Consider the following 15,501-nt stretch of genomic DNA (forward strand, 5'->3'; position numbering starts at 1 on the left):
GTTAAGACAGTTATGCTATTTAGCACATTAAACAAAAAATTTATTTCTGTTTTGTCTTCTGGATAACATTGAAAAACTTGCCAATTTCACAGGAACTTTTATCCCTTGTTTCACGATCCCCATTCTAGACATCTTAATGAATTTTTCGACTAAAGTATCGAATAAACAAAGGACAAACAGGATCAAAAGATTTAACGTAACTAAGATGGTGTTCTAGTTTGAAATTGCAATTTAATTCGTATTTACTTCAAATTTAATGCAGATTAATTGCCTATTTTGCAGATTTGCAGAATGCAGATTAATTGACTATTAAAATGAGGATAATATTACGAGTAATCATGCCTAGTAATATTATACTATTATATATAACATTATACTATGTCATATATAATATACAAATATTATACTATTTATAATAGGTAACTTATCCAGGAAGAGGTTTTTCTGCCCAAAAAAGTCCACCAAGACAAACAAAACCTAGAAGAATTATCCATTAATAAGAATCCAGTGCAAATGCTGTGTCCTTTGCTTGGGTATAACTTCCTGGAGGGGCCCCACTCCGCAAAGTTACCCTGCAGCGCTGTTTGTAATCACGGTTCTGCTTAGACAAACTCGTGAAAGGTCCACCTTAACGCCACTATGAGGCCACGCAAGCATAATTTTTTATTCTATTTTTATTCTCGAATCTCTTCTTTGTGGAAGTAAGACTGAAATAGGGCTTCAACTAGGGATATATGCATAAATCGTTCAAAACTTGTATTCTGGTGATTTCTTTCTGTAATGTATTCAAGTTCCTTGGCTCCTACTCATGTAGCAAGCAGCTTCTTATTTCTGTTCAAAACCTTTCATCTACTTAAAGTTTTGCTCTCTTTTTTTTCTGTCAGTTGCAAACATTTTATCGTTTTCCTCGACCTCGGCCATGAGTTTTATCTGTTAAATATTTTCCATCAACTGTGTATTATATTTTGTGTAAAGTTTTGTGTATACCCTGAACTAGCATCTTTGGTGTCTTAAATTCTGCAAAATCAACATCAAATTGGGGAAAATAAAAAGAAATAACCAATCTGGTGAGAATTAATGAGTAATAAGGCATCAAGACTCGTACTTTTCATACTAAGTTTGTGACACTTTGGAAGTGAAGGAAGATTTATTTTACACGGAAGAATTAGAGACAGCACTAAAAGGATAAAAAAAATAATAGGGCCCCAAGTGCTGATAGTTTGATAAACGAGTGTTTTTTTAAATACCGTGGTTGTGAAGTTAGAATAGAATTACTGAAGATTGTGATATGATTTTTAAAAGAGGAAGTACCTAGTAATTTTATAAAACTTTATTTAAACCCTTCTATAAGAAAGATACTAAGTGTGAAGATGGTATTTATAGGAGCATTAGCTTGATTTCTATAGGAAGCAAATTACTTAGTTTGATGTTACGTTTTAGACTTAAGAGATGTTGTACATAAAATTTTAAGAGAAGAACAGTGTGGTTTTAGGAAGGCGACAGGACACATCGGCCAGACTTTCACTCTTAGATTAATAATTGAGAAGTTGCTGAGCCATTAGACCATTTAGTCCTCCGTTTAAAGATCATGAGCAAGCGTTTGATTAAGCCGATAGAAGAGCTTTAGCGAAGGTCCTATCCTTGTATAGTATACTGGATAAAGCTATTAAAGTGATTAGTGCTATGTATAATAATAATATTGCTATGGTCAAGGTAGAAAATGAGGTTGAATGCTGGTTTCATATTGAATCAGGAGTTAAACACGGTTGCGCTCTATCTCCATTAATATTGATCATTTTGATGGACTTTGTCCTAAGGAAACAGGCAAATTCTATGGAAGAGCATGGAATAAAAAAACAAAGGAAAACTCTCCTAGACTTAGATTATTTGAATGACTTCAAAACGAAGCAAAAAAAAATGTTTTCGATCCCCTTTCGTACAGCATATGTCCCTTAACCCTTATCCCGTACGCCTATGTGTTCCGTACAACAGAATATCAGACAGACTTCCTTCTTTATTTTCAAGAAAGCAATAGACCCGGGTGAACAAAACTTTCTGGAATTAGCTCAAACACAAATTCCTCAAAATCTCTGAAAGTTTGCACAAACTGGTATTATTATCCCTAACAGGTGGGCTACCCTCCTCTAGACTTCCCCAGGTTTCAACTGTGGATATTTCAAAGTTACACTTATTATGCTACCCAACCTTCACACTACAGAAATGATGCCATAAAGCATTAGCTTGTCCATCTGATGTAAGCAAAAGTTGGTAAATGAGCTTTTAAACAACTCTATGTGATGTTTAGTGCCAGCTACGGCTTTAGAAACAAACGATTAAGAAAAAACACAAGCATTTCAAGGTCTTTTTTGAAATTCCAAAAAAAACTGATTGTATGATTAAATTTTACTGTTAAGATGACCACAAACGAGAGTTATTATTCTTGAATCAAATTTCTAAGTCATTTTTTTTTATTTAATTGCACGGTTTTCTTTAATGCGTTTTCTTATTTTTTTAGACAATGAGGGCTGGGAGGAGAAATAATCAAGAGAGGATTGAAAACTTCAAGTGAAGGGTCCCCACTCATGGGGATTTTAATGGTACCATTATCATGCTCCCCAGCCCTTTCACTCCAGAAATGTAGGTCCCATACGTAAAAGTGGGTGGCTAAACCTCGAGTTCCTGGTCTTCGACCGTTGTGAGTCGAATGGCATATTTTTCTAATTCGATTCGCCACCAGTTGGAAGGTTTTAAGCACTTTTTCAACCCCCCCCCTCCCAAAAAAAATAGCAATAAACTTTTATTATTCAGATAAACCTAAGTAATATCCACTATTCTTAGAGAAAATTTAAATGATATAAAAAAAAATCTCTCTAGAAGGTTTTTTTTAAACACATTTTCTTACTTTCAATTTTTATGGGCCTTGTTTTGCGTTTTGTTAAGATGCAGCTATCGCTGCAACCATGATGAAAGAGAGCATGAAGTAAGAAGTCAAAGAGCATGGTAGCGAATAACCTCTTCGCGGATGTTTTGTCACCTCCCATTCCTCGCCAGATCAGAACTTAGGCCTTTGATCTCGTAAGATGTCATTTAACTTTGACGTTAAAAAGAACACTAAATATTGCGATTCCCATTTAAATAAGCCCTCTTTTGGTATTTGGTATAAGGCGCTTTTGGTATTCCCATTTAAATAAGCCCTCTTTTGGTATTTGGTATAAGGCGCTTTTGGTATTGCATGCAAAAAACTGCACGCGATATTCGCTGGGCCATCTCCTGCAATAATATTGCGGGTAACATAATATATCATAAATTATCTAAAACATTTTGACAGCAAATCCCTTTAAAGACAAATAAATATAGATAAATCAAAATTAAATTTTAACGCAAGTTTCCACGCTAGAAAAACAAACACCCCTCCCCTTCTCAACTCAAGACTTATACCAAATCAAGACTTCTTCAGTCTTCGGGCAAGTACCCATGCGGTGAGACAGTCTGCTTAAGTCATTGAAATCCTCATTGCAATATGGATTAATTAACCTTCTCTTTTTTTGTCCCATTACTTCATCCTGAAAATTCTGATAGATGCTGAAAAAGCTGAAATGCTTAATACGATTCTACCAAAGGAACAAAAAGAACATACCAAAGAATGCAAATGTTTTGCTAAAGCATTGCCAAAACCGGTATCGCATCCTGTGACAAAAATCGCTTTTCCTTCTGGGGTGACCTTGAATACAAAAAAAAGTTAAAAGGATTTTAGATTTCACCAGAACTTGCATCAAACTAAAATAGTATTAATTTTTGCCTTCTTTGCAAAACATCTAAAGTACAAATCTAATCTAAAGGAAGACATTACTTTCTTCCGATTTTAAGTTTCAAGGAAGGCAAACTGGTCTATTTCTAGCATATGGAAACGTTTCTCAAACTTTTCTGGCTGCGGTCTGGTACGAGGTATATTTTTCACCACCTGCCTTACGAACAAAAGCGTTTATTTACGAAACAAATTTAATTTTTTTTATTGAAAATCCATTTATTTGTTTGCTTGTTTCATACACCCAATTTAAACATAATAATATAAACAATATAAATAACTAAAAAATCAGCAACTACATGCATTTAAAACTTTCTGAATCAGCTGCTACGTCTTGTTTAAGCTGGGGAGGTATTAATAATAGAATGCTAGTTGCTCCTTCCGTGGCTAAAATTCCTTTCGTGGCTAAAATTTCATGGTATCAGTCATAGTAGTATATGTCCCTCTAGAATCAACTCATGGATGTAGCAGTGATTCGGTATTTCTCCTATTTTCTCCCTGTATTTCTCCTATTTTTAAACAAGATTTGAGTTAAAAAAAATTGGTTATGAAAAAAATCAGCGTCCTTCTTGCTCAAGCTCTTTCCGAGTAGGAAAGGAAATACCTGCTTTGCTAGAAAAAAATAAGAAACTATATCATCCTTCCCTGGAAGATCAATGGTCATCCGTTTTGGAAATGTGCCCAAAGATTTTGGGGACTCTTGGATGGGCGAAAATTTTTAGCCTGGTAAAAAGCAGATTGCCATAAAGAAGGTGAGGAACAGCGTTGTCAACGCTTTGAAGTCAACTGTACTAGTTTTCCGACTAAAATTGTACCGCCAGAAGATAATTTATATCATCTGAACAACAGGTTAAAATTTGCCACAATAAGAAGAAAATTTTCGACAAGCTAAAGCTTCAACAGATTTCCAAGTCAGAAAGGAGCAACTAAAACCAAAATATACAAGGAAATTTATATTTCACCCAAAACGGTACAATTTTACAGTGTTGGCAACGCTGGTGAGCAAGTGGCTTTGCATTTGGCAAGGACTTGAAAGTAAGCAATAAGGAATTTCGCCTTATTATTTTCGAAAGTACAATTTCCAGCTTACTAATGGATTTTGGCCAAATCGTGTCGGATTTTTTCTCCTTTTCTTATATAGTCAGAGATCCTTAGGACTCTAGCCCCAGCTTTGACCTTTTCCAACAATCTGGTCCAAAAGAATTTAGAAGCATATTTCTTAGAATAAGATATGACTCAAACTCTTCCTTTCTAGCTGGAACGTCCGTAGACATACAGAATGCAGCAGTTCCCGCAAAGATAATTATTCTCTGTAAAAACGGATAAAATAATAATATGTTGAAACCATTATTCTAAGGCTTGGATGCGAGGAAACTAAATTTAATATATTCTGGGGAGGGGGCTGTATTTCCCGACAGTGTGGTGAGAACTACAGAATTTCAGGATCATTCATTTTTTGGGTTCTTTGCCTAAAAACTGCAAGACTTTTTTTTTAATAAAGATCATAGAAGGCTTCAACTCCTAGAAATATATCGTCTTCTTAGAATAGCATGTAGCAAAATAGTAATTGTGAGAACAAGCCTTACAAAGAATCACAACAGAATATGTGTGTATGCATGCATAATTTTATTATCCACCAATGAACAAATCACATAACGGATGGAGTAGGAAAAAGACGAAAAAGAAGAGCACAATAAACCCGAATGAACAGTTAAACGACATGACCAGTGTGCCGAAAGGCGTCTAAACAGTACTTTTAGAATTTAGCCGCTTTTGGTACATTTCAATTCTTCTGCAGATGGCATTCAGGGGGCCGATCAACCCCATGTCTGACCGATGCAGTAATTTTACTAGTCTAAAGATTCGGCCGGAGCAGGTACTCTGCATATTTATAAAGAGCTTGCGTGAAAAACGACCACAATTGCGAAAGAGCAAGCAAATACGGGACTACAATGCATTGTATACAGACAGAGCCGTTCCTATGGTTGGTGATGCCCAGGGGAAAAATTAATTGCAGCGCCGCCTCTCGACTCAAATACAAGCAAAAAAGGTCGAATCAAAGTGAAAAATGTGATTAAAGTGGGCAAACCCCAGCCCCGGCACCTCCCCAGCTGCGGCACCCGGGGCAGATGACCCGGTCCCCCCAAGGAACGGCTCAGTATACGGAAGGAGACGGTGACTAAACTTAAATTTCATAGAAACTATCAGCCCATAAGCTTTCCTAGTCTTATTCCAAAAAAAATCATTCAACAAAACTCGGGTTGCGCGCAAATTTTTCCCTATTCAGATTATTTTTGATTCTGTAAAAAATGAAAATAAAAAAACAAGTATTTGAAAACCATTAGAAAAGTTTAGCATTTGGTTAAAAGGAAGTTACTTACCGTTAGATATGAGATAAACGTAATCAACGGAACTCCAATTGCTAAAAGAAGTAGAAATAGTCCAAAAGAGCCAATTGTCAGCATCCAACCAAAAAAGTAACTAGTTATAAATGAGACTCCAGTTATGAGGAGGCATCTTTCTATAAGTCCCCATGGTGACTGTTGATTCAAAATGTTTGAAGCAGAGGCCTATAATAAATGACAAACGTTATTAGACAGTTTAGAGCATTCAACTCACCTCCATTTTTTCCGGCTTTTGCATATTAAATTTTAATTGGAGGCTGACTGGCTCGACTTCCCCCTTTTTTGTCCTTGTCTCTCCCTTCCCATTCTATTGTTTTTCATCCATTTATCTAAAAAAAAAGATAAAAAAAAAACTTTTTTTAATTTATCAAAAAAGCTGTGAAGGGAAAAGAGAGACAACATTGAAAACGGCTACTTGTTAATTTAAGCGATACCGACATAAAAAAAAAGTAAAAAAGAACAACTATCGATTTTCACCAAAGAATTTATTGTGCTCTTTTAAGAAAATGTTGACCTTTAAGTTCTGGCTTTATTGAAATCTTCATCACTGAAGCATCTCCTTATCTTTCGTATGTATCTGTATTGTATGGCTTTCTCTCGGGTGGGTAATCCCCCCTCCCTTTGTAGAATCAATACCCCTCTCCTGGAAAAATATGTGTACGTGCCTATGGTGTAAATAGTAAAAAAAAACAATTAACATAAATAGACTCAAAAAGTTAAATTTTTCATTGACTCTATGGGTCAGACTGCAAACATCCTTTAGTAAGCACCTAAAAAAAAAATCTTTTGTCCCATCGTTGACGTCACATAATCAAACAGTTCGTGGTAACGAACTGTAAGTAAGGAGCGACCCGGCTCAATGGTAACCGAAACTCTTGAAAACGGGTCTTTGATACCAATAGATATCAAAAGAATCAAATTTCAATGCTGATTTCAAATATATAACTTTCATCAAGTTTAGTCCTAGCCATCAAAAGTTAAGTGCCTGAGAAAATTTGGCTGATTTTCAAAAAAAGGGGGAAAAACCCCCTAAAATTTATAGAACCTTAATGACAATCACACCATCATATACAGCGTAACAGAGAACCCTACTGTAGAGGTTTCAAACTCCTATCTACAAAAATATGGAATTTTTTTTTTCCATTTTTTACCAGAAGAAAGATCACGGATGCGTGTTTATTTGTTGTTTTTTTTTTCTTTTTTTTCCCATGGGTGATCGGATCAACCCAATGGTCCGTGAAAGGGCTCATTGGAATGTCAATTAAAAGTTATAGTGCCTTTTTTAGGTGACCAAAAAAAATGGATGGCAACTCGGCCCCCTCCCACGCTCATTTTTTTCCCAAAGTCACCCGATCAAAATTTGGAGATAGCCATTTTGTTCAGCATGGTCGAAAATATGATAAAAATGTCTTTTAGGATGACTTGATCCCCCAAAGTCCCCAGGGGAGGGCTGAAAGTTATGAACTTTACTCAATGTTAACATATAGTATTGGTTATTGGGAAGTATACAGACTTTTTCAGAGGAGATTTTTCTGGTAGGTGGGGGAAGGAGAGGGTCGGGGGCTATATGGAAGGATCTTTCCATGAAGGAAGTTTTCATGGGGGAAGGGAAATTGCCATGATGGGGGCGCCGGACTTGCCAGCATTATTTATTGGTTCTTGGGAAGTATACAACCATTTTCCGGAAGGATTTTTCCGGGCGGGGGGGCTAGAGGAGGGGATTACTCTGGAGAATATTTCCGTGGAGGATGTTTCTTTGGGGTAGGGGACATTTCTATGAAGGGGGCGCCGGATTTCCAAGCATTATTTAAGAAACGATCAGAAGTTAAATAAAAAAAACAAGTTTTTTCAACTGAAATCTAAGAAGGAATATTAGAACTTAAAACGAACAGAAATTATAACGTATGTGAGGGGGTTCTCCCCCAAGTCAATACCTCGCTCTTTACGCTACAGTTTTTTTTTATTGCTTTAAAAAGAGCTATCTTTTCTAATTAAACGGCCTTTGTGATTCTGGTTTTTTTTAATAAATTTTTTTTTTAACTTTTAACTTAAAGTGGTTGGTATTGACTACGGGGACAACCCCTTCATATACGTAATAACATATACGTAATAAAAAAAAAAACAATAAAAAAACAAGCGATACGGCTCAATAGTAATCGAAACTTTTAAAAACGAAATTTCGATGTCAATAAATGTATCAAAAGAATGTATTTATAATGCTGATCCTAAATATATAAATTTTATCAAGTTTAGTATTACTCATCAAAGGCTACGAGCCTGAGAAAATTTACTCGATTTTTTAAAGAGGGGGAAACATCCCCTACAAGTGAAAGAATTTTAATGAAAATCACACCGTCAGATTCAGCGTATCAGAAAACCCTATTACATAGGTTTCAAGCTCATATCTGCAAAAATCTGCAACTTTGTATTTTTTGCCAGAAGAAAAATATACGAATATAGAAGTTAGTTACGTAAGTTAATTTGTAAAGACATCCATTTAGCAAAAGAAAAGTAAAATTTTTATGCAAATAAAAGCTGCATTAACTAAAAAACGATCAGAAATTAAATAAAAAAAACAAGTTTTTTAAACTGAAAGTAAGGAGCGACATTAAAACTTAAAACGAACAGAAATTATTCCGTATATGAAAGGGGCTGTCCCCTCCTCAACGCCTCGCTCTTTACGCTAAAGTTTGACTCTGTCTCACAACTTTATTTTTTAAAACAATAAAAAACTTTAGCGTAAAGAGCGAGGCGTTGAGGAGGGGACAGCCCCTTTCATATACGGAATAATTTCTGTTCGTTTTAAGTTTTAATGTCACTCCTTACTTTCAGTTTAAAAAACTTGTTTTTTTTATTTAATCTACTAGAAACTAACAGGCAAACACGCAGAGCTTATTCCAGAGGGACAATATTTCGGGGGAGATAGGTCTCGATTCCACTTTTTTCCGGGGAAGGGGGAATTTCCTTAAATATTGCTGAAACTTATTAATAGCTTTCATAGAATGCTCAATAATTAGCTATCTTTTCCAAATAGCATAACGAAGAAAACTGAATATTTCCGTAGTGTCTTTGGATAAAGTAAGTTAGAGTACAGAAATCGTTGGTCTTTTCTTTCTCTTATTAGAAATTCTAAGACATTGGTCAGAAACGTTCTATCAGAGTAGTATTTCGCCACTTTATCGTTTGATTACAAATACAAAATAATGTTTTTATGTCTATTCTTGCAGGTTATTTTTGTGTGGTTAGTTTACGATTCATGGACTGTGTCTAACAATTACTTGCTCAATCAGTTGGACCAACTACTCACTGGCGGTTTTAGGCCTGGGCAGGGGCAGCTGCCCCCCCCAGAGTTTTTCCAACATTAAATTCCTTTTATGTCATATAAAAGGTAGGTACTTGGGCATTATATGGGCCTTTCTAAAAAGTCAAGTCTGGTTAATGCTAATGAAATAAAATAAAACAGTATGAATATACAATAGTTTATAAACAAATTTGGGCTATATATTTGCACATTAGGGGGGTGGGGGGGGGGGTTGTAAAGCAGAGCATATATAAAACACGTAAACAAACCAAAACTAGGTACCTCCACCCCCCTAAACCTCAAAAAAAAACAGTTCAAAAAACTTAGACGCAATGAAAACCGCACTATCATTTATTACTCTATAGCGGTTAACAAGTCAAAAACGGGTTTTTCGTGACAGGTTTCCTTGTAAAGGCCCATATAGTGCCCAAGTCCCAAAAGGTATACCTGTAAAATACCTTTGTCCTCCCCCCCCCCCGCCCCTAAATATGAGGCCGAAAACCGCTACTGCATCCACTGCAACAGTAAAGTTCGAGTCAAACTTCGCAGTAATCCGGCTGCTACTTTTCACAAATAGAGATGCTATCTACAGTATTTCATTTTTTATGTTCCCAGGCTACCGGAATTAGCAAGTTGCTATCCCAACTTCGGATTTGTTTTTGACCCGAAGTTAGCAAAATGTTCTCCCGCCTTCAGATAAAACAAAGGGGATGCTACCATTTCGAACAACCGTCACAAGTACTAAATGTCATTTCGTCGACAAGGAAAATCCGTCGGAACATCGACACGTCAGGACATTGACAGTCTTAACATTGACACGTCAGGACATCAACAGTCACAATCGCTACCCGTCAGAACATTGACACGTCAGTTCATCGGCAGTCACAATCGCTACCCGTCAGAATGTCGACAGTAATAACAGCAACACGTCAGCTAATCGACAGTCACAATCGCTACCCGTCAGAACGTCGACAGTCATAACATCGCCACGTCATAACATCTAAAAATTTTTTAGATTTCACGACGTGCCGATGTTATGACTGCCAACGGTCAGACTGTTAGTGGTTCTGACGGATTTTCGTTATGAAGAAAATTCTAGATGGTCGACGTTCTGACGGTTAGTGGTTCTGACGGATTTTCGTTATGAAAACATATTATAAGTTTATATAATAGTTAATATATATATATATATATATATATATATATATATATATATATATATATATATATATATATATATATATATATATATATATATATATATATATATATATATATATATATATATATATATATATATATATATATATATATATATATATATATATATATATATATATATATATATATATATATATAATAGTTTAGAAACATATTTCGGCTATATATTTGCACATCAGGGGGGTGGGGGTAAAGCATAACATATATTAAATACGTAACCTAACCTAACCTAAGTACCTTTCCCCCCCTAAACCCCCAAAAAATAAAGTTGTAACATTTTAGATGTTATGACGTGTCGATGTTATGACTGTCGACCTTCTGACGATTAGTGGTTCTGACGGATTTTCGTTATGAAAAAAAAAATTTGATGTTATGACTGTCGACGTTCTGACGGGTAGCGATTTTGACATTTGATGACATGATGTGTCGATGTTATGACTGTCGATGGTCTGACGGGTAGCGATTGTGACTGTCGATGAACTGACGTGTCGATGTTATGACTGTCGATGTCCTGACGGGTAACTATTGTGACTGTCGATGTCCTGACGTGCCAATGTTATGACTGTCGATGTCCTGACGTGTCGATGTTCTGTCGGATTTACGGTCGATGTTATGAAGGATTTTGTCGATGTCCTGACGGTAGTGGTCCTGACATGTCGATGTCCTGGCGCCTTCCCAAACAGAGCACCGATTCGGGTACCTGAGGCCCAATCTTAGTAGGAACCCACCATTTTATTTAACAATATTTTTATGTTGTATTTGACTCTAACTATTTGTTTGTTTAAAATAAATATATATTTTTAAGAAGAATTCTGTTTTGTTTTTCAAAAAAAATAATAAAACAAGAGTCACGGATCAGTACAACGAGATCTGTTTTCTTAATTTTTATCTTGATTGAGGCTCCCTTGGTTCTGAAATTTTTAAGCACATCAGCATCAAATTTGCGGAGCTAAAACCAATATAACCGAATTTTTCTTCCAAAATGAATTGTTCTTTTTAAGGTCCCACTGGTGTCACTCTCTGCATCTATTGTAAGTTTGAACCAATCTCGGAAAACGATTTTTTCGGGGGAAGTTTCAGTAATACATAGATGTACAACACATCCTCAAAACATTTTTATGTTCATTGAGGTCTACTCAACCTTGTCCACGTGCTCTGTAAGTTACAAGCCTATCAAACCAAAACATAAATGTCACAATTTCGGTTAAAACGAACAGCCAAAATAGGGATTCACCTCCCCAAGAAACTTATGAATGTTATTTTCAAGCTAATTGGAAAGACACACTTGAAACCCTTTTTTGTGGGTTCCATTGTAATTGAACCCCCGTATAACCGAACCCCCGTGCAACTGAACCCTCGTGCTACTGAACCCTCATGCAACTGAACCCCTTAAACTGAACCCTCATGCAACTCAACCCCCGTGAAACTCAACCCCCGTGTAACTGAACCCCCATGTAACTGAACCCCCGTGCAACTGAACCCCCGTATAACCGAACCCCCGTGCAACAGCACCCCCCTGCAACTGAACCCTCGTGCTACTGAACCCTCATGCAACTGAACCCCTTAAACTGAACCCTCATGCAACTCAACCCCCGTGAAACTCAACCCCCGTGTAACTGAACCCACATGGAACTGAGCCCCCGTGCAACTGAACCCCAGTATAACCGAACCCCCGTAAAACTGAACCCTCATGCAACTGAACCCCCGTGCAACTGAACCCTCGTGCTACTGACCCCTCATGCAACCGAACCCCCTTTAACTGAACCCTCGTGCAACTCAACCAGTAGTAAGGGTGTATGCACTTTAAAATCCACATTGAATTACACATGAATATGCGTGTAGTTTAACCGGTACATTGGCTTACCAGGGTCAGTCACCTATTACTACGAACGGTATATGTCTTACCAGACGGGTTTCTAAGGTAACACCCATTTTTGGGGGGGTCAATCGGAGAGAGAGCGGTGGTTACTCCATATACAGTAACTTGATTAGTAGTTGGATTCAAATATAAGGAGTAATTTTCATTGTAGTTCATATTAGTAAGAGAATTGAATTCAGAGAGAGAATAGTTTATTTGAGAGGATATTAGTGGAGAAAAAATGAGTGGTGCATTTACATTATTGGAGATTAATGATGGAACCGACAGCAGCAGCAGCAACGATATACGAGTACCCAATGTAGCGGTGGAAATAACCGCTGGCTCTAGACTATGCCTTGAATGGGACAGTATGTATGCTAGATACGTGATATCATTAAGCAAGTTTAAGCAGGAGGAACAACTATGTTTTGCTGGAGAAGTGAATATTCTCCATATAAATAAACTTCGGTCAGCATTAGATGTCCTATCGAAATATATTGATGAGAAAAAAATGCATCAGTGAATATTATTATTGTAATTATGTTCAATAAAAATGTTTCTAAATCAATGGTATTTTTTTCTTTCTATAGTAGACTAGCATACATTTTCTAGAGCACAAAAATAAATTCTGGTTAGTCTGAAGTTGGTTGTGAGAGAGTTAGGACTCTAAAAAATGGATGGATTCGAGAAAGAGCGAATCATTAGGACTCTAGTTCTTATGGACAAACGTTTGATTCTAGATGATGATTTTATAAAGTTGTATTTTCAAAGGAAGATATTTTCTCGGGGAATGCTCGTTGGTATAATGAAAACTGATTCTCCCTCATTAGACAAATGTATGAGGCTTCTACGTTGCTATCCAAATACGTTTACACGATTTATTGATATATTGATCACACCACATTAAAATGATATTGTGGATATACTTTTAAACATGAGTTCTGAAATTTAGGACTTTGTTTGTGAGAAAGATTGTTCTGAAGGATGATATACTCCTCTCTCTCTCTATCTCAAACAATTTTTGTTGTTGCTAGCTCAGTTTCATTGTGGTAGTGAGAGTGTCAACACATGACAAAATGTTCCATAAATGTCCTTTATGTATATACACACTGGGCAGCTGGTCATTATCATGTGAGAACTGCATAGTGACTGACGAGTATTATGAAACGTGTAGATTATGCAACCCGTTTAAATTGCATATAGGATATGCTGTACCCACTAAAGATTGTATTTTTTGTTTTGAAGAAGTGTGTGACTCTCCTCCTAAAGGCCACCTATTCTCCAATTGTCATTATGATAAATGTAATCAGTTGGAGAATACATATCCCTGTATGATTGGAAATAATCCTAAGCGTGATTTTAGTTTATTGCTACGAGATTGGTATCGTCGTGGTTTTAGATTGTTCTGGGAGGAGGAACCGGGTCAACGATTCAACTGCTGGAATAACAAAAGAATATGGTTTCTACGTCATCCTTGTGAAGACACTGGGTGTTATGATTATAAACCCACTGATTTTTATTTGGCTGTGATAGAATGTGATTCGACACTTGAGGACACTGTTTGTGAAATTGCTTCAAATAAGTAAATTGAAACATGTGAATTCTATAGAATGAATGAGAATAGTATCATTGATTATACAAAGAGATATGGCAAGAGTTAAGTCACACTCTACTGTAGAAAATGTGACCCTGACATTGCAGTACATCAGGATCAGTACACTGTGAATTCAGATAATCTACCTGCACTAGTTGTTGTCGACAAATACCTAGTAGCGGATGAAATCTAAAGAGTAGAAAAGTCGTTTTATCATGTATATAGATTTTTTTTAATAAATAATTTCACAAACATCTTTAGAACATTTTATTCTTAGGGCACTAAAATCAATATTAAATACACTTGTAAGTATATTCTCCACTAGGAAGTCGTTCAATTGAGGTAAGTCAACATAGATGTTGAGAAACTGCTTGTAGGTGTAGCCACGACATCTGAACATGAAAATCAGTAGTGCATGAAAGCCACATGTCTTAGTCGTTAAATCCTGTACTCTTCGTTGATTTTGAATAATGGTTTTCCCACTGCTTTCAATAAAGTTGCCGATGTATGGAGCGTAGAATTTATACGATAGGCCAAGAGGATCAAAAAATTCAATATTCTTCGCTGTTTGAAAGATGTATAGCCAATGACCGGTCGTCAAAGTCGATGGACTGCTATTAGAAATGATAAGGGTATTGTTAACACTTGGAATTTTTTCAATGAAGTCCGAAGGTATGCAATAGGACTTGTACTGGGACATGTCTGGATCCATACTAAATACGTTGATTATTTGGTTTGTGTTCATGGTGCTAGGTCTAGTAGAACACTGCCGTCGGGCTTGATTTTCCAAAAAGTTTCGAATTGACTCAGTGATATTAACGTGATATTGTCAGTCATGGCATTGGCAGATGTAAATTCTAAACTTAAATTCCCTTTTCGTACTTTGAATATATCCTAAGTCCCTGATAAGTCCAAAAAAATAACCTCATGATTTTTGGCGAACATTGAATCGGTTATTCCATTTTAAAAAAGTTGAGAGTCATGATCAAGGGATCGTCAAGTAAACCCGTACACAGTTCAGTAGGAATTTCTTGTCCAATGATAGAGTGTACAGTGGAATACCACACCCTTTGCACAATAGACTAGATAGACCAAAAAATTAAAATCGTGGGGTGATTTAGTCCAGAATCCAGCGGCGCTACCACTCTTTACAAAGGCCAAAGCCAATTTTTATGGGATTTCTCCATTGATAAATGATGAATCGCTATAGCTACGAGAGCCGGTGGCAATGTGACGTTGATTGGTGATCGTATGGGGGACAAGAAGTTTAATGTTGTTGCCATTGGCTCTTAGCTTTTCCACTGCCAATGCAACAGA

General features: G+C 36.4%; 1 protein-coding gene across 2 annotated transcripts in view; it reads right to left on the reverse strand.

The window, feature by feature from the left end:
- The window catches only part of LOC148955223 (D-beta-hydroxybutyrate dehydrogenase, mitochondrial-like), a 92,336-nt gene that overhangs the window by 23,333 nt on the left and 53,502 nt on the right, over positions 1–15,501 (reverse strand). For both annotated transcript variants that reach the window (XM_089100918.1, XM_089100926.1), the window contains exons 3-4: positions 6,187–6,375; positions 3,638–3,721 (exon numbers count right to left, since the gene is read on the reverse strand). In XM_089100918.1, the coding sequence (XP_088957044.1) occupies positions 3,638–3,721; positions 6,187–6,375 (273 nt within the window). The remainder of the gene's footprint in view (positions 1–3,637; positions 3,722–6,186; positions 6,376–15,501) is intronic.

The sequence above is a fragment of the Artemia sp. Qi Xiang Cuo genome, chromosome 2 (assembly GCF_049724085.1).
Source record: "Artemia sp. Qi Xiang Cuo chromosome 2, ASM4972408v1, whole genome shotgun sequence".
Taxonomy (NCBI): Eukaryota; Metazoa; Arthropoda; class Branchiopoda; order Anostraca; family Artemiidae; genus Artemia; species Artemia sp. Qi Xiang Cuo.